Source organism: Trachemys scripta, chromosome 2 (assembly GCF_013100865.1).
Source record: "Trachemys scripta elegans isolate TJP31775 chromosome 2, CAS_Tse_1.0, whole genome shotgun sequence".
Classification (NCBI taxonomy): domain Eukaryota; kingdom Metazoa; phylum Chordata; order Testudines; family Emydidae; genus Trachemys; species Trachemys scripta.
The window spans coordinates 73,175,965-73,203,050 of record NC_048299.1 but is presented as its reverse complement, the minus strand read 5'-3'; the positions used below and the strand labels follow the sequence as shown (position 1 = coordinate 73,203,050).

The window sequence follows — 27,086 nt, the reverse complement described above, 5'->3', positions numbered from 1 at the left end:
CTGTACCTTCCCTTGGGCTGCTGACCCTTTGTGGAGAGTCCAGGGAGGCACTGGGGGCTGGGGCAATGAGGGGGTGGGTGGGGAGCCCAGGGAGGCAGCGGGGGCCAGAGGCACCAAAATACAAGTTCACCCAGGGCGCTATTTTCCCTAAGGCTGGTCCTACTTCACATCAAGACCAAGTTGGCATTTTCTATGGTGGTGTAGGTCTGATGGGATAGATCCCATCATTCTACTTCCATCCTTTCAGAGCAGTCAACTAGATGTACCGTATCAATATTGCTGTAGTGCATTGAGCATGTCCTCATCATGTAGTTCTTAAAGCTGACTTTTGTGGTTAAATGAGGCATGATAATACTCCTATAGTGCTTAAACTCATTCTGTACCATTAGGGCTCATAAGACTTGTAGCTGACTTTGCCAGTGAGATACAGCTGTAATTTTAAAGTAACTCACAATAAATTGATGCATTCTCTGGATGTATTGAGATGATCCCTGATATCAACATACACAGATGGAGCTTCTGTGGCACTAAAGTGTCAGACTACTGTTCTGTCATGCCATAGTTGGTACAGAGACTTGGGAAAGCTTGGACACATTTCATTGCTACAAGAGTGGTCAAATTTAATATTTTTATCAGCTAACTGCTCTCTGCTGTCTGTGCCCTGTCGTGGTGAGACAGTTTGCATACTCTAACGATCCCGAGTCTGGGTTGCCGAGGACTTTTTTTCTCCAGCAGGTTCAACCATGCTGGACTGGTCTGTAGGGGAGGGGCCAGACAAAAGACACTCTGGCTCTCCATGTTGGGGGGCCTAAGCACAGGGCTAACAATCCTGTCCCATAAAAAACAAAATATGTTACAGAAACTGCGGCAGAGAAATCAACCATTAATATGTGTGATGGCCTTCAGGAGTCAATGACCCATATGACTGCCAGTGGTGAAAGCCAAAAGGAAGCCACTGGCATGAAGACTGAAGTACTCAACACCAAGACAAAAACCAAACTTGTTTTTTGGAACGTAGGGACAATGTACGAAACTGGGAAGCCAGCTCAAGTCACAGCAGAGATGAAACGCTACAACTTACGCATCCTGGGTGTCAGCAAGAACAGATGGATGGGATCAGGAAGATTAAAAGCCTTGGGAGAAACTTTGCTGTATTCTGGCTGGGATGATGGACAACTTCCTGAGGTTGTTGCCATCTTTTTGGAGAGGTAGTGGAGCAGTCCCTACTTGAATGGAAGTCAATCAGCAGCAGAAGTATGAGAGCCAGACTGAAAGGGAAACACAATAATATCACCCTGATTCAGTGCTATGCTCCAACAAATGACAGTGATGAAGAAGCAAAGGACAAATTCTACCTTGCACTACAGGCGTAGTTAAGAGTACCACACCACAACCTAACTATCATCATGGGAGACCTGAATGCCAAGGTCAGTAGGGACAACACAAACAACGACAGAGCAATGAGAAGACATGTGTGGCACCATGAATGAAAATGGAGAGGCTGATGTTGATTTCTGCAATATGAACGATCTAGTCATCAGCAGAACCCTATTTCAACATTCTGAAATTCACAAGCTGACATAAGCGACAAAGAGTCCTGTGGCACCTTATAGACCAGGGGTCAGCAACCTTTCAGAAGTGGTGTGACGAGTCTTCATTTATTCACTCTAATTTAAGGTTTTGCATGCCAGTAATACATTTGAATATTTTTAGAAGGTCTCTTTCTATAAGTCTATAATATATATATTGTTGTATGTAAAGTAAATAAGGTTTTTAAAATGTTTAAGAAGCTTCATTTAAAATGTAGAGCGCCCCAGACCGGTGGCCAGGATCCAGGCAGTGTGAGCACCACTGAAAATCAGCGTGCATGCCGAAGGCGGCACACTCGCCATAGGTTTCCTACCCCTGTTATAGACTAACAGAAGTATTGGAGCATAAGCTTTCATGGGTGAATACCGACTTCGACAAAGTGGGTATTCATCCACGAAAGCTTATGCTCCAATACTTCTGTTAGTCTATAAGATGCCACAAGACTCCTTGTTGCTTTTTATAGATCCAGACTAACACGGCTACCCCTCTGATACAAGCTGACATGGGGTTCTCCAAATGGCAGAAATAAGAACCAGATTGACCCATACAATGATCAATGGCAAATGACGACACTCACTGACAGATGTGAAGGTGAGAAGGGGAGCAGATATTGGCAACGACCACCACCTTGTGACAGCCTCCATCAAACTAAAACTGAGAAGCGTGGGTCCGCCAAACAAGGGACATAGACATTATGATGTTGACAAGCTAAAATCTCCTGAAATACAGAAAGCCTTCATTCTGCAGTTAAAGAACAGGTTTCAGGCACTTGCAGACCTTGATGAAGAGGAGGGGAATGCAAATGAGATCAACAAGAAGTGGGATAAAGTAACAATCTATAAACAGAGCAGTGAAGCCTGTCTAGGCTACAGGCAGAAGAGAAGAAAGGAGTGGTTTACACCCAACACATGGAATACCATAGAGCCCTGAAGAAAAAAGTTTTAGACACAAAATCCCAGAAGCTAAAGGACAAATACCACGAATAGTAGAGCAAGGCACACCAGGAGGTCAAACACCTTGTGAGAGCAGACAAATGACGTTATATTGATAATCTAGCAACACAAGCAGAGGAACAAGGAACCGTCTACCAAATGACATGGCTTATCAGTGGCAAATGGGAGACACCAACAAACATTCTCATCAGGGACAAACAAGGCCACTTATGGACAACTGAAAAACAACAAGAAATGTGCTGGACAGAGCATTTCAAAGAATTGCTGAACTGGGAGCCACCTATTGAGGAAGCAAACATTCAGGAGGCAGAAGAAGATCTTGATATCAACACAGACACCCCAACTAAGAAAGAGATCATTCAATCCATCAAATTCTTTAAAAATGGGAAAGCTCCTGGCAAGGATAACTTGAATGCAGAATTGTTCAAAGTAAATCCTGAGTTAGCAGCATCTATCCTGGCCTCTCTATTTACATCTTTCTAGGAAAGGGAGAAAGTGCCAGATGAGTGGACCAATGGGATTATAGTGAAGATATCAAAGAAAAGAACCCAATGATTGTAATAACGGGCGTGGTATCTCACTTTTATCTGTGCCAAACAAAGGTATTGTGTAAGATCATAGTCCAGCATATATCAGAGGCAGTTGATAGCATTCTTAAAAAAGAGCAAACCGGTTTTTGAAAAGGGCCTGGATGCACAGACCAGATTTTCACTCTACGAAACATAATAGAACAATGCTTAGAATGGCTACGGCAATTCTACATAAACTTCATAGACTTTGAGAAGGCTTTTGATAGCATTCACAGGACCAGCCTATGGTGCATTCTGCGGGCATATGGAATCCCTCTCTGTATAATCAACATCATCAAAAGCTTCTTTTCCAACTTTACATGTAGTGTTGATCACAGTGAGCTCAGTTTTTGAAGTCATAATTGGAGTACAGCAGGGGTGTATCATGTCTGCAATCCTCTTCAGTATTGCCATTGACTGGGTAATGCGGCATACAACAAAAGACATGTCAAGAGGTATTAAATGGACACCCTTCTCATCCCTTGGAGGCCTGGAGTTGGCAGATGATCTCGCTCTCCTATCACATACTCAACACCTTATACAAGAAAAAACAACTCGACTCAACACATTCAGCCAGCAAATTGGACTGAAAATCAACCGCAGTAAGACCGATATCATGACCTTTAATATTGGCTCACCGTCAACAGTACAGATAGAGGATCATGCTCTCTCCAACGTAGAAACATTCACATGCTTGGGCAATACTATCAGCCAGAACAGTGGAACAAGCCAGGATATCCGGAACAGAATCAGTAAAGCCAGGAACACCTTTAGGAGCTCAAATACAGTCTCTGGAAATCTTCAAAATACAACACCAAAACCAAACTCCAGATTTATCTGAGCTGTGTACTTTCAATACTACTTTATAGTGCAGGATGCTGGGGAATGAGAAAGTATGACATGTCCAAACTGTATTTATTCCATACAACCTGCCTCAGAAAAATCCTCATGACGACTGGTGCCCCCCCAGTATTGGGGGAGGGCAGCACCAGTTAAAGGGGAGGACATGTGATCTCCCCACGTGTCTTCACCCCAGCCTAGGGCCCCTGTGCTCTCCCCACCTCCTCCCTACCCCACATTACCTGTTGGGGGGATTTCTGTCCTCCTGCTGTGCCAGCTCTTTATGGCTGCCAGAGCTGGGCAGGGAGTGGGACAGAGCCACTCTTGGCTGCTGCCTGGTGCAGTGCGGCTACTGCCGGGGGGGGGGCCTGGCTGTGGCAGCAGCAGGCTGCCTCCTGCCCGGGCTTAACTTCCAGAATAGCAGCTGAGCAAGTCAGAGCCCCCTCCACACCCAGCATGCTCAGTCGGCTCCTGTCCCCAGAAGCTGAGCCAGAGCAGGGAGGGGTGGCAGCAGCAGCCCGCTCCATGCCCAGGCTCAGCTCCTAGGGGTAGGAGCCGAATTTGAGCATGCCAGAAGCTGAGCCTGGGTGGGGGGCAGCCTGCTGCTGCCACAGCCAGGTGCTCTCCCCATCAGCCGAGACACGGCGCTGCACCGGCTAGCATCCCAGGCAATGTGGCTAAAAGAGGCTCTGGCCCCGCCCCTTCACTTCCGGCTCTGGCCCCACCCCTTCCTCGCCCCGCCCGGATCGGCTGCTGGGAGGGCACTTGACCCTTCATGATCCTCCCATGCGTCACCTCCCTACAATCTCAAACCAAGACCTATTCATACAGTGCAGCCAAGAAGATATGAGCACCATCATTACCAGGAGGCGCTGGAGATGGATTGGCCATGTGCTTCAGATGGAAACTGATTCCATCCCCAGAATAGCATTAAGGTGGACACCTGAAGGCAAGCGAAAACGAGGCCACCCAAAAACAACATGGTGAAGATTGGGGCACCGCTGGGGAACCATTGAAAGACTTGCTAGAAACAGTCAGGAGTGGAGGAGCTTCATCGCTGCCCTAAACACCAGAGGTGTAATGAGAACGTGATGATGATGATAAACTAAATCATCTCAAAATGTTTTATCCATTAAATCTCTTAAGATGCTGCTTTTAAAAAGTTCATGAGCTAGACCTGTGAGAACATGATTCAGTGACTGATCTACAGTTATCTGTTTCTTAGGGTATGTCTACACTACGAGAGTAGTTCGATTTTACTTAAATCGAATTTCTGGAATCGATATTGCAAATTCGAATGTGTGTGTCCACACTAAGGACAGTAATTCGACTTTGTGAGTCCACACTAACGGGGAAAGCGTCGACATTGGAAGCGGTGCACTGTGGGCAGCTATCCCACAGTTCCCGCAGTCCCCGCTGCCCATTGGAATTCTGGATGGAGCCGCCAATGCTTTCTGGGTAAAAAAATGTGTCGAGGGTGCTTTTGGGTAACTGTCGTCATCCGTCCATCACTCCCGCCTTCCCTCCCTGAAAGCGCCAGCGGGAAATCAGTTCGCGCACTTTTCTAGTCAGTGACCGCGCGGACGCCACAGCACTGCGAGCATGGAGCCCGCTGCGACCATCGCTGCAGTTGTGGCCGTTCTCAACGTCTCGCAGCTTATCATCCACCTTTCCCAGAGGCAGATGCAGATAAGTCAGGCGAGGAGGCTACGGCACCGCGGTGAGGGCCTGAAGTCTGAGAGTAGCACAGACCTGTCAGAAAGCACGGGACCCAGCGCCGAGGACATCATGGTGGCAATGGGTCATGTGGATGTTGTGGAACGGCGATTCTGGGCCCGGGAAACAAGCACGGACTGGTGGGACCGCATAGTGCTGCAGGTCTGGGATGAATCCCAGTGGCTGCGAAACTTTCGCATGCGGAAGGGAACTTTCCTTGAACTTTGAGTTGCTGTCCCCTGCCCTGAAGCGCAATGACACCCGGATGCGAGCAGCCCTGACTGTCCAGAAGCGAGTGGCCATAGCCCTCTGGAAGCTTGCAACGCCAGACAGCTACCGGTCAGTCGCGAACCACTTTGGCGTGGGCAAATCTACCGTGGGGATTGTTGTGATGCAAGTAGCCAAGGCAATCGTTGATGTACTGCTGTCAAAGGTAGTGACCCTGGGAAACGTGGAGGTGATCATAGATGGCTTCGCAGCGATGGGATTCACAAACTGCGGTGGGGCCATAGATGGAACTCACATCCCTATCCTGGCACCGGACCACCAGGCCAGCCAGTACATTAACAGAAAGGGCTACTTTTCCATGGTGCTGCAAGCACTGGTGGACCACAGGGGACGTTTTACGAACATCTACGTCGGATGGCCGGGCAAGGTTCATGACGCTCGTGTTTTCAGGAACTCTGGTCTGTTTAGACGGCTGCAGGAAGGTACTTACTTCCCGGACCACAAAAGAACTCTTGGGGATGTGGAGATGCCTATAGTCATCCTCGGGGACCCAGCCTACCCGCTAATGTCCTGGCTCATGAAGCCCTATACTGGCGCCCTGGACAGTGAAAAAGAACTCTTCAACTACCGGCTGAGCAAGTGCAGAATGGTGGTGGAGTGTGCTTTTGGCCGTCTCAAGGGGAGATGGAGAAGCTTACTGACTCGCTGTGATCTCAGCGAAACCAATATCCCCATTGTTATAGCAGCTTGCTGTGTGCTCCACAATCTCTGTGAGAGCAAGGGGGAGACCTTTATGGCGGGGTGGGAGGTTGAGGCAAATAGCCTGGCTTCTGATTACGTCCAGCCAGGCAGCCGGGTGATTAGAAGAGCCCAGCAGGACGCGCTGTGCATCCGGGAGGCTTTGAAAGCTAGGTTCCTGAGCGAGCAGGGTAACCTGTGACTTTTAAGTTTGTGTACAGAGAAGCTGACCCTGCCCCCGTTTCTTTACCCAGTTAATGTTGACTATCCTCTCCAGTTACATACCCCCTTCACCCCCTTCCAACACACGTTTAGAAATAAAATCACTTCTACTTCGTTAATGAACACCGTTTTCTTTATTACTGTTTTCGCGGGAATGTTTTAAACCTGGGACGCAGACTGTGGTGGGGAGCGGGTGTAGTGTAGTGACGCAAATGACGCTTCTAAACTCCAGGATTGACAGGCTCTGCAGTGGTGGACTGGTTGTTTCAACGGAGCCTGTCACCCCTCCTGATCGGGACTGTGTGTATGGGGGGGCTATGTGACTTTGTGGCAGGGGGAGGACGGTTACAGATCCCCTGCTGCGTGGCTCTGTGATCGAGGATAAGGACCACGGCATAAGATCTGTAACTGCCCTTCCCTGCCACAAAGTCACAGAGCAACCCACCCTCCACCACAGAACATGAAAACCGAGACTGACCAGGGTAACTAGTGACTGCACTGTGTATGTGCCCTGCTGCTGGACCTGCCCCCGCCTATGTACCCTGCTAAAGGTGACTGTCCTGTCCAATTACCAACCCTCTTCCCCCCCCTCCTCCAAAAGAACATGATGGAAACAGTAATTAACAGAAACGTATTTTTTATTAGCAACTACACATGAAACTGGGAGGTGAAACTTGGACGGGGGCTTGTGTGAGGCGGGAAGGAAAGAACTTGTCAAATTTTGGGGAATGAGAGCCTTCTACTACTAGAGCTGTCTGCAGGGGTGGAGTGAGAGTTTGCACGGACTCTGCCGCCCCTCCTTCTTTGCACTTTGGGTGAGGGGGGTATGGGACTTGGTGGCGGGGGAGGGCGGTTACAGATAGACTGCAGCGGGGCTCTGTCCTCCTGCCTCCGTTCCTGCAGAACATCCACAAGGCGCCGGAGTGTGTCCATTTGCTCCCTCATTAGTCCAAGCAGCGTTTGAGTCGCCTGCTGGTCTTCCTGCCGCCACCTCTCATCCCGTTCCATGTGTGCTTGGTGCATTTGGGACAAGTTCTCCCGCCACTAGGTCTGCTGTGCTGCCTGGGCTCGGGAGCAGCCCATAAGTTCCGAGAACATGTCCTCCCGTGTCCTCTTCTTCCTACGCCTAATCTGCGCTAGCCTCTGGGAGTGTGATGCCAGGCTAGGTTGTGAGACAGTCGCAGATGTGGCTGTGGGAATGGGAAAAAGGGAGTGAATTCCTCAGAAAGATAAATGTAGTTGTGAACAAAGAACATAGTCTTTCTCTGTGAACAAGACCATGCACAGCACCTATCACATGCACACTCAGGACAAGGTCGAATTCTCGGCCTTCGCATTCAGTGCCTGGGGTCTTGCACTGCAGATCTGAGAAGCGGGGCAGGACACCGGAATTTGTGTAGCAGGCAGACATGGTAAGCCGTAGACTTGTGGCAGTTAAAACTTTAATAGTAGCACTGGCCTCCTTTCACATTGAAAGCAATGCCAGTCCCTGCTGCCAGCAATCCAGCAAGCAGGAACTCTGCCCCTGTCCCACCCCCTCGCGGCTGTCCCCGGGAAAGATCCCTGTATGCTGCCTCTCTCCCGCCTCCACCACGTGGCTGCAAACCAACAGTTACAGTTCAGTAAAGGAACAGGCAAGCAGTCCCAACACTAACATTCCCCTACCTAATTCAAAGCAGGTCACCATGAGCGACATCACCCTGATGAGGATCTCAGACAGTGAGAAAGAAAGAATGCTTTGGGAAAGCCTCCAAAGACCAGGGCCGTATGCCGCCCTGCTCTGCAGGGCAATGATCCCTGAGTACTTGATTGTCTCGTGGCGCGGAAACGTTTCATACTACGGAGGACCCAATAAGGCCGCTCTCCCCAGGAACCTGATGCAATGGCTTTCCAGTTACCTCCAGGAGAGCTTCCTCGAGATGTCCCAGGAGGATTTCTGCTCTATCCCCGGACATATAGACCGCATTTTACTGTAGCTGCACTGGCAGGGACTAAACAGTAGAGCGGCTTGGGCAGAACAATCATGCTAAACCGGACATTGTTAGATTTTTTTTCAATAGTTGCACTGCCCAGGACTGAAACGTTAAGCGCCTAGGGCGAACTAATGAGAAACCCATTTTTGTTATTCTTAATATTCCTGTTCTGTTAAAAATAAATGTTTAGATGTTTACAACACTTACTGGCTGATCCTTCCCCAGATTCTGTGTCCGGGTTAACGGCTGAGGACGGTTGGTAGGGGATCTCTGTAAGGGTGATGAAGAGATCTTGGCTGTCGGGGAAATCAGCGTTGTAAGCGCTGTCGACTGCCTCGTCCTCCTCATCTTCCCGGTCCGCTAACATGTCTGAGGAACCGGCCGTGGACAATATCCCATCCTCAGAGTCCACGGTCAGTGGTGGGGTAGTGGTGGCGGCCGCACCTAGGATGGAATGCAGTGCCTCGTAGAAACGGGATGTCTGGGGATGGGATCCGGAGCGTCCGTTTGCCTCTTTGGTCTTCTGGTAGCCTTGTCTCAGCTCCTTGATTTTCATGCAGCACTGCGTTGCATCCCGGCTGTATCCTCTCTCTGACATGTCTTTAGAGATCTTCTCGTAGATCTTTGCATTCCGTCTTTTGGATCGCAGCTCGGAAAGTACGGACTCATCGCCCCACACAGCGATCAGATCCAAGACTTCCCGATCAGTCCATGCTGGGGCCCTCTTTCTATTCTGAGATTGCACGGCCATCACTGCTGGAGAGCTCTGCATCGTTGCCAGTGCTGCTGAGCTCGCCACGATGTCCAAACAGGAAATGAGATTCAAACTGGCTAGACAGGAAAAGAAATTCAAATTTTCCCGGGGCTTTTCCTGTGTGGCTGGTCAGAGCATCCGAGCTCGGACTGCTGTCCAGAGCGTCAACAGAGTGGTGCACTGTGGGATAGCTCCCGGAGCTATTAGCGTCGATTTCCATCCACACCTAGCCTAATTCGACATGGCCATGTCGAATTTAGCGCTACTCCCCTCGTCGGGGAGGAGTACAGAAGTCGAATTTAAGAGACCTCTATGTCAAACTAAATAGCTTCGCGGTGTGAACGGGTGCAGGGTTAATTCGATGTAACGGCGCTAACTTCGACATAAACACCTAGTGTAGACCAGGCCTTATACTATAATAGGTTACACTAAAAATAGATTTACTCTTTTCAAGAAAACATTCTTTTAAAACATTACCTGATCTGGTAACTTGACATATTTCTTAAAGTAGCCATTAATGTTTTTATATAGCAGTGCAATGTGCCTGAGAAAAATGGTCTTGAACAGCCATATATTTTCTTTTTTACAGCTCCTGGTTAGATAATAGTGAAAAAAGTGCAATAAAGAAGCTGAGAAAGAGCTTACCACTTAGGGAAGAACTAAACCGTTTAAAAGATGAACTCACTCATCAGCTACAGCTCTCTGATATCAGGTAATGAAGTACAGAAGATCTACCTTAAAAGGGTCAAAACAAACATAATTTACAATTTTGTAAGGCCACATAGACTAAAAACAAAGTAATGCAGTTAAGCTTTAAAAAATGTATTCCAGCAAAATGTCTATTTTATATGTAGTCATAAAGGCAGTACTCCACTGAATACGATTATATTTTCATCAGACTTGTATGGGACTAAAAATTTGCATTTATAATATCTGAACTAGACCTAGTCTTATTTATAAGTCAGGAGATTGTACTACCTAGTAGTATGGTTGCCAATTCAGGAAAACACTTAAGCATGTGCTTCGGTTCTATTGTAGTCAATAGGACCTAATCATGTGTTTAAGTACTTTACTGGATAAAATTGCTTTCCTGAATTGGAGCTTGAGCTTGCTTATGTAACTAACTTAGCTTCTCTTTTGATGCTGCATATGGTACTTATGGACGACCTGTGAAGACTTAGTAAAGGTATTGTTGTCCAAAATATCAGAAACAAGAGTCTATGGAGGGAATATTGTAATAACTTTAAAAAGCAGATTCTGTACTTGGGTTTCTTTATTCCAAAATATTTCTTAGAAACTACAAGTCATTAATATTTGAGAACAAAAATGTATCTCTTCAGGGTATGTTGTGAAAGCTTTGTGTTAAATAACTTTTAGGTTTGTTTAGTGCAGTAACATGGAGTTTAAAGCCAGAAGTGCCCACCAGATCATCTAATCTGACCTTCTATATATCACAAGCCACACCACCCAAAAGCCACACAGTAAACCCAACAACTGAAATTAAACTCAAGTATTTCAGCCCATAGAAGACAGACTATTATGTGCCAAAGGCAGAAAATACGTGCACCTTGGTCCCTCCTATTACAGTGAAATGAATGAGAAATACCCAGATAATCCTTGCAAATGACTCTCGCTCACACACTGCAGGGGTGGGTGAAAAACCCCCAAGATCCTTCCCAACCCCACATATGATGATCAGTTAGACCCTAAGCATAGGAGCAAGAACCAGCCAGCCAGGCATTTGAGAGAGAGAATGCTTGGTGCCACCTCAGAGTCCTGGTCCTCCCTGTCAAATGTCCCTCTCCAGCCATGGCTGTCCCTGATGCTTCATAGGAGTGATATTAAGGAAATCCAGAATCCACTGGGGGGAAGCGGGGCATTGAGGAAATATTCCTTCCTGACCCCTGCAAGTGGCTGGCTAAAAACCTGAAGCATGAGCTTTTAGGAACATCAGACAAAATGGATTGAGCCCCAGGGCTGCTGCCCCTTACTGTCACAAGCAACCCCATCGTACAATCTCACTCATACGTTTCTACAGCTCCCTCTTGAAACTAACTAAGTTGTTTGCCTCCACAACTCCCAATAGGAGGCTTTTCCAGAACTTCGCCCATCTCATGGTTAGGAACTTTCTTCTAATTTCCAGCTTGAATTTGTTCATGGCCAGTTTATATCAATTGTTGTTGTGCCAACACTGCTCTTTAGCTCTTCACCCTCCCTCGTAATTTACCCGCCTTGATATATTTATAGAGAGCGGCCTTCTTTTTGTTAGCGTTAACAAGTCAAGCTCTTCCAGTCTCCTCTCATAAAATTAGGCCCTCTATTCGCCTGATCACCCTACTAACTCTTCTCTGCACTTTTCTGGTTTGAATTCATCTTTCTTGAATGCGGGTGACCAAAATTGTATGCAATATTCCATATAAGGTCTTATAAGTGCCTTGTACGTGGCATAAATATGTCTCTATCTCTACTGGAAATGCCTTGCCTGATACATTTTTGGATCTCATTTACCTTTTTCACAGCCACATCGTACTGGTGGCTCATAGTTATCCTGTGATCCAACCCACACACCCAGGTCTCTCTTCTTCTCTATTGCTTCCAACTGATGAGCTGCTAGCTTGTAGCAAAAATTCTTATTAGACCCTAAGTTCCTGACTTTCACTTTGTATTACTGAATTTCATCCCATTTCTGTCACTCCAGTCTTCAAGGTCATCCAGATCTTCCTGTATAATGTTCCAGTCTTCCTCTATATTGACGATGCCTCCGAACTTAGTATCATCAGCAGATTTCATTAGTGCGCGCACACTTTTTGTGCCACTCTCATTAATAAAAATATTGAAAAAGATTGTTTCCAAGACCAATCCTTAAGGAACTCCACTAGTAACCTCCCTCCAGTCCAATAGTTCACCTTTCCACACAACCCATGGCCTTCTCCAATTTTAGCCAGTTCCTTATCCATCTTGTACTGATCCCCATCTTCCCTAATTTAACTAATTTCTCATGTGGTACCATATCAAATGCTTTACTGAAGTCAGGTATGTAAGATCTATTCCATTTCTCTTATCTAAAATTTATTTGTAAGATCTATTCCATTTCTCTTATCTAAAATTTATTTCTGAAAGACGATCGGGTTAGTCTGATGTGATCTACTTTTGGTAAATCCATGTTGCATTACATCCCTTTAGCATTTTTTCTCCCATGAACTTGCTCTTTCCTTCACAATTTTTTCTAAAGCGGTACATACTAGTTACAGACCTGATATTCTGACTGCCTGGATCACTTTTTTTACCTTTCTTAAACATAGGTCTGACATTAGCTATTCTCCAGTCATATGGGATTAGCCCCGACTTTATTAAAAATGCTTGCTACTGGACTAGCAATTTCATGTGCCAATGCTTTCATATTTTGGAATAGAAATTATCTGGGCCCCTGATCTGAGCATGTTATGATCTGTTTGTCTTCCACCTCAGATGTGGTAATTTCCATTTCTACACACTCTCTTTCATCAACTATAGTGCCTTCATGCACATGTTCCATATTATCATCCTTATTGAAACCCCGCAATGAATTCATTTAGTTTGAGCCATATCTAGATTATCTTTAATTTCCTTCCCATCCTCACTGCATAGCAGCCAGACTCCACCCTTCCTTATTCTATTTTTATGTAAACTAAAAAGATTATTTGAATTCCCTTTGCAAGAGTTAATTCATCTTGATTTTTAACAATTCTAACCTTACATTTTTCTAACCTCCAGATGTAGCTTTCTTTATTGATCAACCCTTTTTTCCATTCCTTATAAACTCTCAGCTTACTCCTAATAATCTTTTTGAGGTTGCTATTCAGCAATATTCTTTTTGAGGTTGCTATGGAGCCTTTCCCTACAAGCTTTTTTTCTTTGCTTGGGATGCAAATTTCAGATAACTTCTTTGTATAGTTGTGTCATAGGGCGAGTCCAGCCTCAGTGACTGACCGCCACAACTCCAAGTCGTCTTAAACACCACTGTGCTTTATATTCCTTCAAAGGTCACAGCCTGGAGTGTTATTTACATACTGCTTACAGTCAGTAGCCAGCTTCCTCACTTGCTCTGGGGAAACGGTGGAGTATTAACAACAGCCAGTCCTATCTACTCCTGCCTTCCTTCAGGCTCCCGACTCTCCTCCCTAGCACTTCCTTCCTATCTACTTATATAGTCCCAGCTGCAGGGGTTTCTTCCACCCAATTAGCCCCTGAGCTGTATCTTTACTCAGTTAATTGGCATGCTCTGCCAACTACCTGTCTTTCAGTCAGGTCCCAATTAATGTATACTGGTGAGGATTTGAGGGACAGGGTGCTGAGTCAACTCATGACTCATAATGCCCTGTTAGAAGTTGATTTTGAAGAAATTCCAAGCCTCCTCCGCATTTAAGTCCTTGAGCTTTTCAGTTGACTTCTTTAACTAATTCCCTTAATTTCCCAAAGTCTGCACTTTTGAAATAAAAGGTCATAGTTGACAAGCTCATTTTGATTATCCTTCCATTTAATTTAAACTTAATCAGATCATGATTGCTCAATCCAAGGTTATTTCCTAAGACTAGCTCTTCTATGAAGTCCTCACTGCATAGTAAAACCAAATCAAAACAAGTTGATAGAATCTTTCTGAACATTGAATTAAATTTGCTTGTCTATGGTTTTTAATTTTTCTTTCATAGTCTGTTATCAAAATACTGTAATACTATATTGTTACATTTTATGGAAAGTTAACAATATTTTAATGAAAAAATGTACAAGAAAATGCTTCCTGTTCAGAAATTTTTCTAACTGAGAAGTAATTGTATCTTAATGGGAAACTGCTACTTCCACCTCTTACAGGTCAATGCTAATATGGTTCGAGGCTTTAAAAGTAAATAAAGGTCTAGATCCTCAGCCATTCCAAGCTTATGCTTGGGACATTTGAGCAGAGGATGCAGGCTCTAAGCCACCTTTTTTGTGTCCCCAATCCTGGAGCTATTGAGGCTCAAAACAGCCTCAAAGTATAACATGGAGTAGCTTAGGCTGATCTGAGTTATGCCTGCTGTAGTTGTCCCATTAAGGCCCTTGCGTGGTACCATCCCTCTGTGCCCCTGATGCTGAATTGCTACACTGGCTTTATGCTAACTAAGGATTCTCCTATTCTGTGGTAACAGTCAGTTTTATGTTTGAGGCAGTTTTAAGTTCACTGAAAAGGGACCTGGGAAAGCTGAAGATCTGGCCCATAATTGTAAACTGTGTTAATGTAATGTTGAGGGTATAGTGACCAAGAAACCTCAGAGTTAAATCACTATATGAAACATTATCCTTAACTTGCCTGTTCTGTGTCAGTGTTGAGGAGATCTCAAAATGGTGAATGTTGGTTTTTGTTTGTTTGTTTTGTTTTTTTAATATACACATGCTGTAATACCTGAACAGAAGGTGAATTAAAGTTAATGTATTTTTGTGGTTTTAATATAGGCACATTTTGATAGCAGCAAAAATTATCCTAATGTCTCTTAATTAAATATTGTAAATCATAAACATCTGTATGAATGAAGCTCTGAAAAGGGCAACAAAAATGATTAGGGGTATGGAACGGCTGCCGTATGAGGAGAGATTAATAAGACTGGGACTTTTCAGCTTGGAAAAAAGACAACCAAAGGGGGATATGAAATCTATATATGCAGTCTATAAAATCATGACTGGTGTGGAGAAAGTGAATAAGGAAGTGTTATTTACTCCTTCTCATAACATAAGAACTAGAGGCCACCAAATGAAATTAATAGGCAGCAGGTTTTAAACAAACAAAAGGAAGTATGTTTTTCACACAATGCACAGACAGCCTATGGAACTCTTTGCCAGAGAATGTTGTGAAGGCCAAGACTATAATAGGTTTCAAAAAAGAACTAGATAAGTTCATGCAGGATAGGTCCATCAATGGCTATTAGCCAGGATAATCAGGGATGGTATCCTTAGCCTCTGTTTGCCAGAAGTTGGGAATGGGCAACATCAATCACTTGATGATTACCTGTTCTGTTCATTCCCTCTGGGGCATCTGGCATTGCCCACTGTCAGAAGACAGGATATTGGGCTAGATGGACCTTTGGTCTGACCCAGTATGGCAGCTGTTATGTTCTTATGAATGGATAACTTACTCTGGCTGGTCATTCAAAAAAAACTGACACTACTTTCTGCAAGATATGATACAGGAAATTTTTTAGAGATGTTTTTCCTCCTTACTTATAGTACATACACATAAAACTTTCAATTCCAGTACAGTAGTTCCCCTAATAGCAAGCCAAATCAACCCATCCAATATATGATCTAAATACTGGTCTGAACTCGCCAGGATTCAAGGGAGAAAGGAATCTTTCCCCCTGCTTGGCTGTACAGCACCTGTGTAACTGAGTAATTAAGGGCTAGTTACTAGTAAGTGCACCTACTTAACTTTATGCTCTGTGAATAACCTAAATGAAATCAATGGACATACTCACAGGTGCTGGGTTCCACCAGGCCCCAGGGTGCTCAATCCTCCGCTCTGGCCCTGCCTCCACCCCACCCCTTTCTCCAAATCCCCAGCCTGCCTCGTCCCACTCAGTTCCGCCCCCTCCTCTGAGCGCGACTTGTCCCTGCTCCTCCCCTCTCCTCTCCAGCGCCTCCTGCATGCCACGAAACAGCTGATTGCAGGGGGCGAGAGGTGCTGATTGGCAGAGCCGCCAGTGGATGGGAGGCGAGGGGAGGAGGGAAGGCAGGCACTGGCTACCGGAGGGTGCTAAGAACCCACTAACTTTTTTCCAAGGGTGCTCTAGCCCTGGAGCACGCATGGAATTGGCGCCTATATACTCACTGCATAAAGTACATGTGTAAGTCTTTTTAAGAACAGGGCTGAGGCTGCAATAGACTTCACAATCCTAACCTCTTGTCCTCTTTTAAGAAATCAGTAAATTTATGAATAAAACTTTTGTACTGAACTCCCTTCTGCATATAGGAAGAAAATACAAAGAAAGTATCCCGAGAAACAAATAACTGCTTTTTGCATATCCAAGTTATAGTTTTTAGCTTTTTTCAGTTTGTTTTTCCCCATTTCACCTGCACCATCTTCAATATGGCACCCCCTGCAAAAGAAATTCTACATTTTCCATTTAAATTACTTTAAATATTGGTTTATATATAAAATTTGAGTAGTGTATGACTCAGACCACTTTATACACATTCCCAGTTGGATTATTTTCTATTTATTACTCTTCAGTGACTGTGATTTTTGTTGCTATGAATTACTGCTTTATTGTAAAGCTCTTAGCACACTTTGGGCACTGCCTTACATTTAAAAAAAAATCCTTTTACAAGACTGAGTGATATATTCTCAAGTATATTTTTCTTTAGGTGGCAAAGAAGCTGGGGTATTGCCCATCGTTGTAGCCAGCTACACAGTCTAGGTCGTTTAGCTCAGCAGAGCCCAGAAGTATTAAGGAATGTTAAAGGTATATTTCCTATTACTTTTCTCTTTTGTGTGTCATGGTACAGTAATCCTCTAAAGATAAGCATGAATTTTATGGTATTCCTCATGAAAGCATAGTAACTGCCTGAGTTACTTAAGAAATTATCAGTGATACATAGTTTAAAAATCAAGTTATTTTATTTCATAGTTATTTAAAATATTGACTATTGTCCAGTAACTGACTACAACATCAGGATTTAAAAGCACTTGCTTATTTCAGCTTGAAGTCTTCATATAGACTCATTTAAAGACTGTACTTTCAGATATTCAGAAACTCACAATTTACGGTATTCATAATATCAGTCTTACAGTAAATAAACATATCTGTTTATATATGTTTAATAATTGAAAAATAGTCACATACAACATATCAAAGTGATCACATAATATAATTACAAATATGATTCTTTCATTTCTTGTTACTGTCACATTATATTACATTCGTTCATATTAGCCATATTAAACACAAATGCTTAATGAATACCTCAAAAGAGGTTTGAGTATTTGAATACTCCTAATTTAAATAAGCAGCCATAGATGGTGTGTGTGTGTGTGTTGGTGTTTTTTTTTTTTTTTTTTTTTTTTTTTTTTGTCTTTTTTAGACTGTTAACCCTTGCTTCAGGGTCCAGGACTTTTAGTCTTAACACAAGTCAACTCCATGCTTCCAGATACTGAGTTGAACTATATTTGCCAGAGAAACATTTAGGTATGAGGGCGCAGACACTTTAGAACAGGGGTGGGCAAACTTTTTGGCCCAAGGGCCACATTTAGCTATAGAAATTGTATGGCGAGCAATAAATGCTCACAAAATTGGGGTTGGGGTGCGGAAGGGAGTGAGGGCTGTGGATGAGGCCAGAAATGGGGGGTAGGGCCAGAAATGAGTTCAGGGTGTGGGAGGGAGCTCCAGGCTGGGGCAGGTGGGATGGAGTGCGAGGCGCAGGTGAGAGCTCTGGGGTGGGGCTGAGGATGAAGGGTTTGAGATGTAGGAGGGTGCTCCGGGCTGGGACCGAGGGGTTTGGAGTGCAGGACAGGGATCAGGGCTGGGGCAGGGGGGTTAGGACATGGGGTGGGGAGATGAGGGCTATGGCTGGGGGTGCAGGCTCTGGGGTGGGGCTGGGGATGAGGCAATTGGGGTGTAGGAGGGTGCTCCAGGCTAGGACCGAGGGGTTCAGAGGGTGGGAGGGGGATCAGGGCTGGGGCAGGGGGTTGGAGCACAGGATGGTGGCTCAGGGGTGTAGGAATCTGCTTACCTCAAGCAGCTTCCAGAAGCTGCTGCATGTCCCAGCTCTGGCTCCTACACAGAGGCACAGCCAGGCGGCTCTGCTTCGCACCGTCCCATCCACAGGCACCACCCCTGCAGCTCCCATTGGCCGCAGTTCCCGGCCAATGGGAGCTGCGGGGGCAGCGTGCGGAGCAGAGCCCACTGGCTGCCCCTATACGTAGGAGCCGGAGGGGGGACATACCGCGGCTTCCAGGAGCTGCGTGGAGCAGCCACCGACATTGCTCCGCAGCTGGAGTGCCAGAGCAGGGCAAATCCCAGACCCTGCTCCCCAGCGGGAACTCGAGGGCCAGATTAAAACAGCTGATGGGCCGGATCCAGCCTGCGGGCCATAGTTTGCCCACCCCTGCTTTAGAACCTATGAGATTCCTATACACAACCCCCTTATTCTTATGGCCCATGTGAACCTGGGCCTAATGCCCCATCTCTTTGCATTCCTTCAGAGAAGTATACATGTAGGAATCGAGATGCATTGTCATCAAAGTGCCCCAGATCAACTCACAAGGGTAGCGATGGCTGCTCTTCAAGAGGTTCCTTTGGATTAGAAATGGGTGAATCATTGGGAAGTTATTTTCAGTAAAGGATTAGAAGCTCCTTCCTCCATCTCTAGCTCTCCTGACCTAGATGACACTAGAATCAGCTTCTGTCTTACCTCTTGAGGAATACAAGTTGTTTAAGGTTTATTGGATAGACAGGTGAAAGAACTATATTTGCCTGTTTACACTATGGAGGAGAAATCCCACAAATAGTTATACAATCCAGACAAAAGACTCTAAGATAGCTTTTTCTGTCAGAGGGACTTCTGGAACTACGTGAGATCTGTGGCTCTCTGCTTCATCCATGCCACCAGTATCCAAGAAGAATGATAAACTCTAACAGGTGCCCCAGGCAGGACAAAAGTACTTCTACCAGAACCAGATACTGGGTTCACTTGTGGTCTCTGCTGCCCTGGAAAAGAGTAAGTTGGTGCAGTAATTATAATCTTTCCTTGGGGACAAGGAGACAAAAAGATGGATCACTAACTCTCAGAATACCTAATTATCTGGCCAGTAGGCTTGTAAGAACTTTTTTTTTCTTGGGTTAAGTAATCTTCTCTTGTAGATCATATTCCAGAAGACCTACATTCTGAAATCAAATCTCTTGTCCAAGAAAGATTGAGCATCTCTGAACACTTTCAGGTTACCATATGACTCCTCTGATACAGCAGACTGATCTGTGGCAATAACTGTTGGCCAGCACACATGACATCACGCTTAGTCTTTCTCAAGATTCTCAGTTTTGAATAATTATTTATTCACTTGAGAACTCACTTATTTAATCAAAAGACAGGTGAGACTGTCCCACATTGTTCAACCTTATAAAGAACCTTGGAAAGGTAATGTTTATCAATGAGAAGAATCAATATGTTAATATACGATTGTGTATATAATTATTCCTTGGACCCTGCAAATTTGGCCTCTGCCCGAGATGAATACTCAGATGATTAACTGTGTCCGCAGTCTCAGCCTTCTCTCCCACCCCCAGGAATAATTACTGTCTTACAGGTAGGTAGAGGTCATTGTGAGAATATTTTTACTTCCTTTTATCCCTGTTTTTGAGATGACTCTTTGGGAGTGTTCCTTTCAACTATGTCTTTCTCATGGAAAACTAAGGTCAGGTCTGGACTAGCACTTCTGACAGCAAAACTTTTGTCACTCAGGAGTGTGAAAAAACACACACACACCCCCGAGTAACACAAAGTTTTGCCAGTGTAAGCACTCGTGTGCACAGCACTATGTCAGTGAGAGAGAAGGCTGTCTAACAGCACAGAGGGTGTGTAGGATTGTATAAGGATACCTGGGGTCAGATATCTGCATAAAAGTTCACCAAAGGGTAGCATGTGAGGTTTCTACCGAGAGCCAGTTATCCACTGGTTGTCATAATCCATTGTGAAATGTATGTACATATAGTATTTAAGAACTTATGTATCTATACTGAAAATTATGCTCTTAAGGTCTTGAACTTAAGGCAGGTCACCAGGAGATGATGTACCATGGAGATGTGCCTTTCAGGAAGGAGGCAACAGATACCTGTCTCCCTGTCTGGCCTAGGATGACCAGGTGTCCCGATTTTGATAGAGACAATCCCGATTTTGGGGTCTTTTTCTTATATAGGCTCCTATTACCCCCTACCCTCTGTCCCGATTTTTCACACTTGCTGTCTGGTCACCCTAGTCTGGCCATTTGTGTATTGTATCCCTCATGCTGCATGCTTATTTGCATACTGAGCTGGGTGCGAATTGAGAGATTGGGAAAATCTACAAGAGAGGAAAACTGCAGGAAGAAACTAACAGCAGGGGGTTGTCCTCTTTATGAATAAAGACAAAGGATTGGTCTGGTATATTTTGGAGTATAGAGACACCCTGAAAATCCTTCATCTAGGACGCAAACTGACAGCATGTGTGTCTCGTGAAAAAAGGGTCACAGCCAACCTAGCTGTAAAGCACTGCAAGGATTTTGGGTGAGCAATACTCTACTAGACATGAGAGTATCTTTGTTAATTAAGTCTGGCTCTAGATTGCGTGCTATGATTTTATTTAATATGTAACCTCTGGTTTACAATATTTCTACTTGTTACTATTTGAATCGCTATGCTTTATTAAATAAACTTGTATTTGATTTCACTGTAAACAAACCTAAACACTGCAAGTTAAGGGGAGTGGTGATTTGAGGTGCAACTGGTAAGCTGGAATGTACTGTTTCTTTGGAAGCAGCAAATCAGTGAATACTGCAAGTGGTCAGTAGATCGGGGGCTGGACACTCCACTTGGAGGGCTCGAGGGCTGGAGCATGCCTATCACTAACCTACAGAGTGACAGTGGCCTGAGAGTCCTAGAGGGGAGTGCCTATATTGCCAGTGGCTGATAAGGTTGGGGAGTTGATCCATGGTAGGCACAGACAAGGCTTCTTCACTCTAAGGGCAAGTGGTAGAGAGGTGCCTCACAACCCTAGGTGCCCCCTGGGAAATGTTATAGTGGTGATCTGGGCAATATTTACCATATTCAGCTTAAAGTTACTTTATTTAATACAAATAATAGTGATCTAATTATTGTTTCTTGAGTGCATACAGTGTTCTGTGGGTTGTTTAAATATGGTATTGTCCAAATATTGATAGTTGTCCAAAAATAGTCTATAAGATAAGACACTAAGTAGTGAAACTACACAGGGGAGGGAAGGAAAATACTAGGTCAAGTTTCGTATAGAAAAACCCTTGAATTTAAACTTTCAGAACGAGAGTTTCCAATTGATGGGAGTAAAGCTTCTACTTATTTTTGTCTGTGCTGAAATGATTTACTGTTGGTAAAATGCAATAATATTGTTAAGCTTACATAGTTGTGGAAAGTGACTAAAAACTGTTTCATTATTAGGACACACAGTAGTATTCACGGACTGTTCAGGTATGAGTGCAACAGGCCATGTCATGCTAGGCACAATGGATGTTCACCACCACTGGATCAAAGTAAGAGAATTTCAGATAAAGGATAGTTAATATTTTTCTTAATTTAGTTAATGGTGCCTTGTATAAATGACCTTTTTTTTTAAAAGGTTTATAATCAAAATATTAATTGCTACAGGTAACTGATAAGTAATTTAATGCAATGCATATAGTTACTATGTTCAGCGTAACTTGATACTTGCTTTCTAAACCAAATCCTTTGCAGTAGATGTTAATAATAACCATAATCTTTATGGTTGGGTTTTTATTGCAGTTTCTGCTAGTAAATCAACTCCTGGTCTAATACTAACGGTGAACAAAATTGGCTTTTTCGCAACTTAGAATGCAACATGATCACGCACTGGTGAAATATTTCTTCATCCCTAAAATGTCTCAACTAACCAAAAAAAACCCCACTACTACTGGGAACTCAATGGGAGTTTTGCTATTTATTTCAGTGGAAGCTGTGTTGATCACAAACTCTTTTTGAAACATCTACTAAACTACTTTTTCTGTACCCAACACTCCATCTTGTTCACTAAACCACCTTAGACTGAAAGAATCCCTTTCTGTGTCACCTTTATTTACACATTTCTGTAGGTATTTCAGTGTTTGTTGTTGCAAACAGGCTCTGGCAAACTCTATGGCATCTTTTTAATAATAATATATAGTTTCCAAAGAACTATAGAGAGTAATCTTTTAACATAATGCACAGATACCACCAGGATATCACTTAATGAAATGTCTGAAAATATTTGTCACTTCATTCAAAGATGATTTTCATATATTTCATAGTTCCAGTGAATTTAAATTTAGCAATGTACAGTTCACTTAAATGAATTGTAGGCATTGAAGAGGAGATTTACATAGGGCATCTGCAGAATTATCACTCTTTGCACCAATGAGTTTAGTTCAATATTGTCAGTTCTTGGCCCCCATAAGTAAGTAGCATTTGGTCACCTGAGAAGTCACTCCTTTTAAAGGACTTGCATAAAAGGAGTTAAATGTGGATAAAATTCAAAAAGAAAGAAGGGGAGGTGAGTGGGTGAGTTATCTTGTTTGGAAATTTACAATGCTGTAGTGCAGGACCATAAGATGCCTATCTTGCATCCTGCAGTTAACATTGTAATCAACTAATCAACACAAAATTCTGTAGCAGATGATTAGTTCCTTGTCTATGTAAGCTCAGTGGAGTGAGAGGTTTCTGTTAACTCTCTCTTTCCTGTTTTGTTAATATGAATGATTTATATCTTTGGTAAATTGAGAAATTGGAATTAAATGCAAAATTCATTCAAAAGCGCATTGAATAGAAAAAGTTTGAGAGAAAGTGCTTTGGATGTTCACTTTTTTTTAATAGAAGCTGCACGTTAAGATTCCAGACTACCACCTTGTCTAATTAAAAAGAGAAATTATAGCTTCTAATGATTTAGTGTCTTAAATGTATTTTTAAAAATTGAGTAGGAAGCTGATGTTTTGAGACTTGAATAGGATAATGTGTGATTTAAAGTCTTTAAGTTCTTGAAAGGTAAATTCACTTTCTTTTTTGAGATATTGTAGTTAAAACTAATGAGAAATTGGCCAGCATAATTAAAACAACTTAAAATAACTTTGGAAGTCACCTGCTTTGTCATCATATGCAAAAGGTAACAAATGCATTACCTGTATAATCATATTGGACCCCCTGCTGCAAATTATCATTGAAATTGCAGCTTTCACTTTGACTTCTTCATGATGGAAATAATGCAACATTGATGAAATTGCTAAATTAGCTGTCCATTCTGAGGTATAATCACTGTTGTCAAGATCTGCTTTCATTCTTATCTGATCAGCGTTTGCTGTTTGGAAGGTCTTATCTACAGCCAAACTTCACCAGTTGAACTGAATCTCATGATTAAACCAACCCTAAACCAAAATAAAAGTACACATAGTCTTGCACTGATTTAACTAAATTGGTTTAAAAACACACCTTTATTTAAACCAGAGCAAATCTATATGTAGACAAGATTGTACTTCCACTTTAGTACCACTGAGTGTTTGTCACTGTCTTTTCTTTTGAAACTATTCTCTATTCATTCAAGCTGATAGCTCAGACTTTTTGCACAGAAGGAAGAGAGAGATCCTTCAAATCACACTGCAGCAGGGTATGCTGAGGCCTGTATGAAATTCTAGTATATGTTGGCGTCAGTACATCTACAGCTAAAACTTTTTCTTTCTCATTTATGTGCACGTGCACACTTGAAGAATTTCAATGTGTATAATTAATGTTGTATATGTGCTATTTTATCTATAGTACAGATAGGCCGTGTCATACTAGTCATCTCATTTAGTATATCATGGTAATGTGTATAATAATGGGACACAAGCGGCCATAAGTTGTTTTATATATAAAATACACAAAAGTTGTGAAACAGGGTTCACACACACACAGACACACACACAGTTTAGCTCCCTAACAGTCATGCCCTCTAATTCTTCATCCACAAGCACACACCTTACTATTACCACTTCTGCTGTACACTATGTACCATGCACATGGGGCTACAAATGCAGTGAGAGAACACTTTTTAATCTGTCAGCAGTTGTGTATGATCCCTCATGTCAGTGGCAGTGCATGAATGCTACTTCGTAGGATAAAATCCAGCAAAAAAGCATAACTCCTCATAGAGATTCCATGTAATCCTCCTCTCCCCCCTGACTCCCCAAAACAGCATTGTCTGTTCACCCAGCTCTGCCAGTCTTGTTTGTGTTCCCAGTGCATAACTTTCAGTTGTAACATTTAGATTTTCTGTTTGCATCGTTAGATACTTCATTTTCTTTAGGGTTCCTTCCGTTGTGAATTAATAAGCGGCTAATTTCTTGGAGAGATTTTTATCATGTGTTATGTGTAATTATAGGCAATGTATTTTTGTGTGTGCAGATTTTTGAGAGATTGCCTAGCTATTATAAACTTCAAAAGAAGATGCTGCTTTTGGAAGACCGTATAAGTCATCTTCTAGGAGGCATACAAATAACATACATTGAAGAGATGCAACCACTGTTAACTCTTGAAGAGTATTACACCACTCTTGATGCTTTCTATAATAGATTGCTTAACAGTAAACTATCTTTTCACCCTCGTAGTCTGCGTGGCTTGCAAATGATTCTAGAAAGGTAAGTGTCTGCAGGATAGCTGCTCCTATAAAGCTTTTTGGTCATTTTACACTCTATGCTGATTATGTGTTGCTCTTCTTAATATTACAAAGTCTCATTTGCTGCAGTATTGTTCCTTTGGCATTTTCACATTCCCTATTGGTTGTAATATATTTTACATTTTTAATGTAGCTTCAGGAAATGTTAACTGCCTGCATCAAGTTAATTAAGACTGCACAACCTAGAAACAATATGCACACATTACAACTTACTAGGCACTATCAATCCTGTTTGTAGTTATGGAATCAATATGATCTGTTTCTAAATGATGCAACTGTGTCAAACTGTTTCTCTTGAGTTGGAGAGTGATTAGCTAGAAGGAAATCATGCACATCCAGTGAGGATAGCATTTTTGTCTTTCTAAACTCATCTACACGGTATATAGCATTGAATAGATTGAGCAATCTGTCAAGCATATGAACAGCTGTTACACAGAGACACAAGTATGTGCATCTAATAAGCCAGTGTAGTTCAGTGAGGGTAGAAGTGCCTGCCCAGGGCATATGTATTTAGGCTTTGTTTATGTGACTAAGATAATGTGATAGTGCTAAGAGAATACTTGGCTTGAATTCATTTCAGAGCCAGCTTTACATCCACGTATTGTGCTAGTAAGATCATTAGACAGGTTGAACACCAGATTCAAGAAATGAAGTTGCAGTTGTTTTGTAAGGGTTCTGCCAAGACTGCTAAATGTAAAATTTTACCATATCTTAAAATTGGTAATTTAATGGAGAAAGTCCTTTGAACTCTAAATCTTTGTTTAAATCTCTGAGAAATTATCTGAAAAAAGTGAGTTTTGTGAGTCAATAGTTTTGTCTGCAGCAGGAAACTAATATGCATCTATTGAGTTGCTTCTGCTGATCCACACTTGAAATTTTAAAAAATATCAAAACACCTAAAATAACATTCTGTACTCATGCCTCAAACCTTTACCAAAGAATGATTTAGAATTTATTGATCAGGTGGGATTTTTTTATCCTTAATTCCTCATTCTGTTATCCATGACAGATATTTTAGTACACGAAGAAGTGATAAGATGCGTCTATTTTGACTTTCATCATGTTTCATTACAGTGATAGGTATGCTCCAAACTTGCATGAACTTGGGCATTTTAACATCCCAACAATGTGTGATCTAGCAACCCTTCAGTGGTTTATTATTACCAAAGCACAGCAAGCAAGAGAGAATCTGAAAAGAAAGGAAGAGTAAGTATTCTCAGCAAGTTTGTACACTAGCTCTTGTGTTTCTCTTCTACTTCTTGTATTACTGAATTATTTGTTTTACGTCTATAACAATACGAGAACTTTGAGGATATATAAAAGGGAGTTAACTTTTCCCTACAAAAAAGGGTCTCACCTTTCCCGCCACTGTGTTCTATCTGTTTTACCCAACATGAATGCTTGTCTCTCTAACCAATAGTTGGTCCAATAAAAGATATTACCTCACCCAACTGTCATTTGTTATAAACTGCTGCTCAGCTGACTACTTCCTTATCAGTTTACATAGCAGCTATATTTCATTAGAAAATGAAAGATTTTTTTTGTTTGTAAGAGATCATGAAACTTTCTCTTGATGATTTTACAATAATCTTGCTGAAGTATGCAGACACTCAATAATTGCCACAATTGAGCATTCTTTATTGAATATGAAAATATTTTATGGTACATACAAGTTTTTTAAAGGTTTTAAAAATCTCTCTTTATGGTCCTGAATCCTTAATATGGACTCCAATTAGAAATAAATATCTTTTAAAACAGCTGAAAATTTTCCTCTTTTTTACTTATTTGGCAAGACCTGAATTCAGAGTTAGTGTTAGTGAAATCACAAGCACCTAATGCAGCATAAGGATGCAGCTCCCTTCACTGTTTGGGAGCTTGCAGTATAATCAGCACTTCAGAAGAAAATAAGAACCCAGAATTTTTGAATTCCAAATCTAACCAATGAAAATGGATCTTTAAGGACCCAAACCTGCAGCTGAAACAATGCATGAGCATCAGGGGCAGCCTCCTGCAGAGTTCCAGGCAGGTGCAAGGGGCTGCCTGCACTAATCCAGTTGCAGGATCATGGCATAAATGT

At 42.9% G+C, this 27,086-nt stretch overlaps 1 protein-coding gene across 4 annotated transcripts in view; it reads left to right on the top strand.

The window, feature by feature from the left end:
- Nucleotides 1–27,086, top strand: part of TCAIM (T cell activation inhibitor, mitochondrial) — a 52,466-nt gene that overhangs the window by 21,552 nt on the left and 3,828 nt on the right. For all 4 annotated transcript variants that reach the window (XM_034760856.1, XM_034760854.1, XM_034760857.1 and 1 more), the window contains 5 exons: nt 10,173–10,295; nt 16,955–17,052; nt 21,754–21,845; nt 24,739–24,971; nt 26,084–26,215. In XM_034760856.1, coding sequence (XP_034616747.1) covers nt 10,173–10,295; nt 16,955–17,052; nt 21,754–21,845; nt 24,739–24,971; nt 26,084–26,215 — 678 coding nt within the window. The remainder of the gene's footprint in view (nt 1–10,172; nt 10,296–16,954; nt 17,053–21,753; nt 21,846–24,738; nt 24,972–26,083; nt 26,216–27,086) is intronic.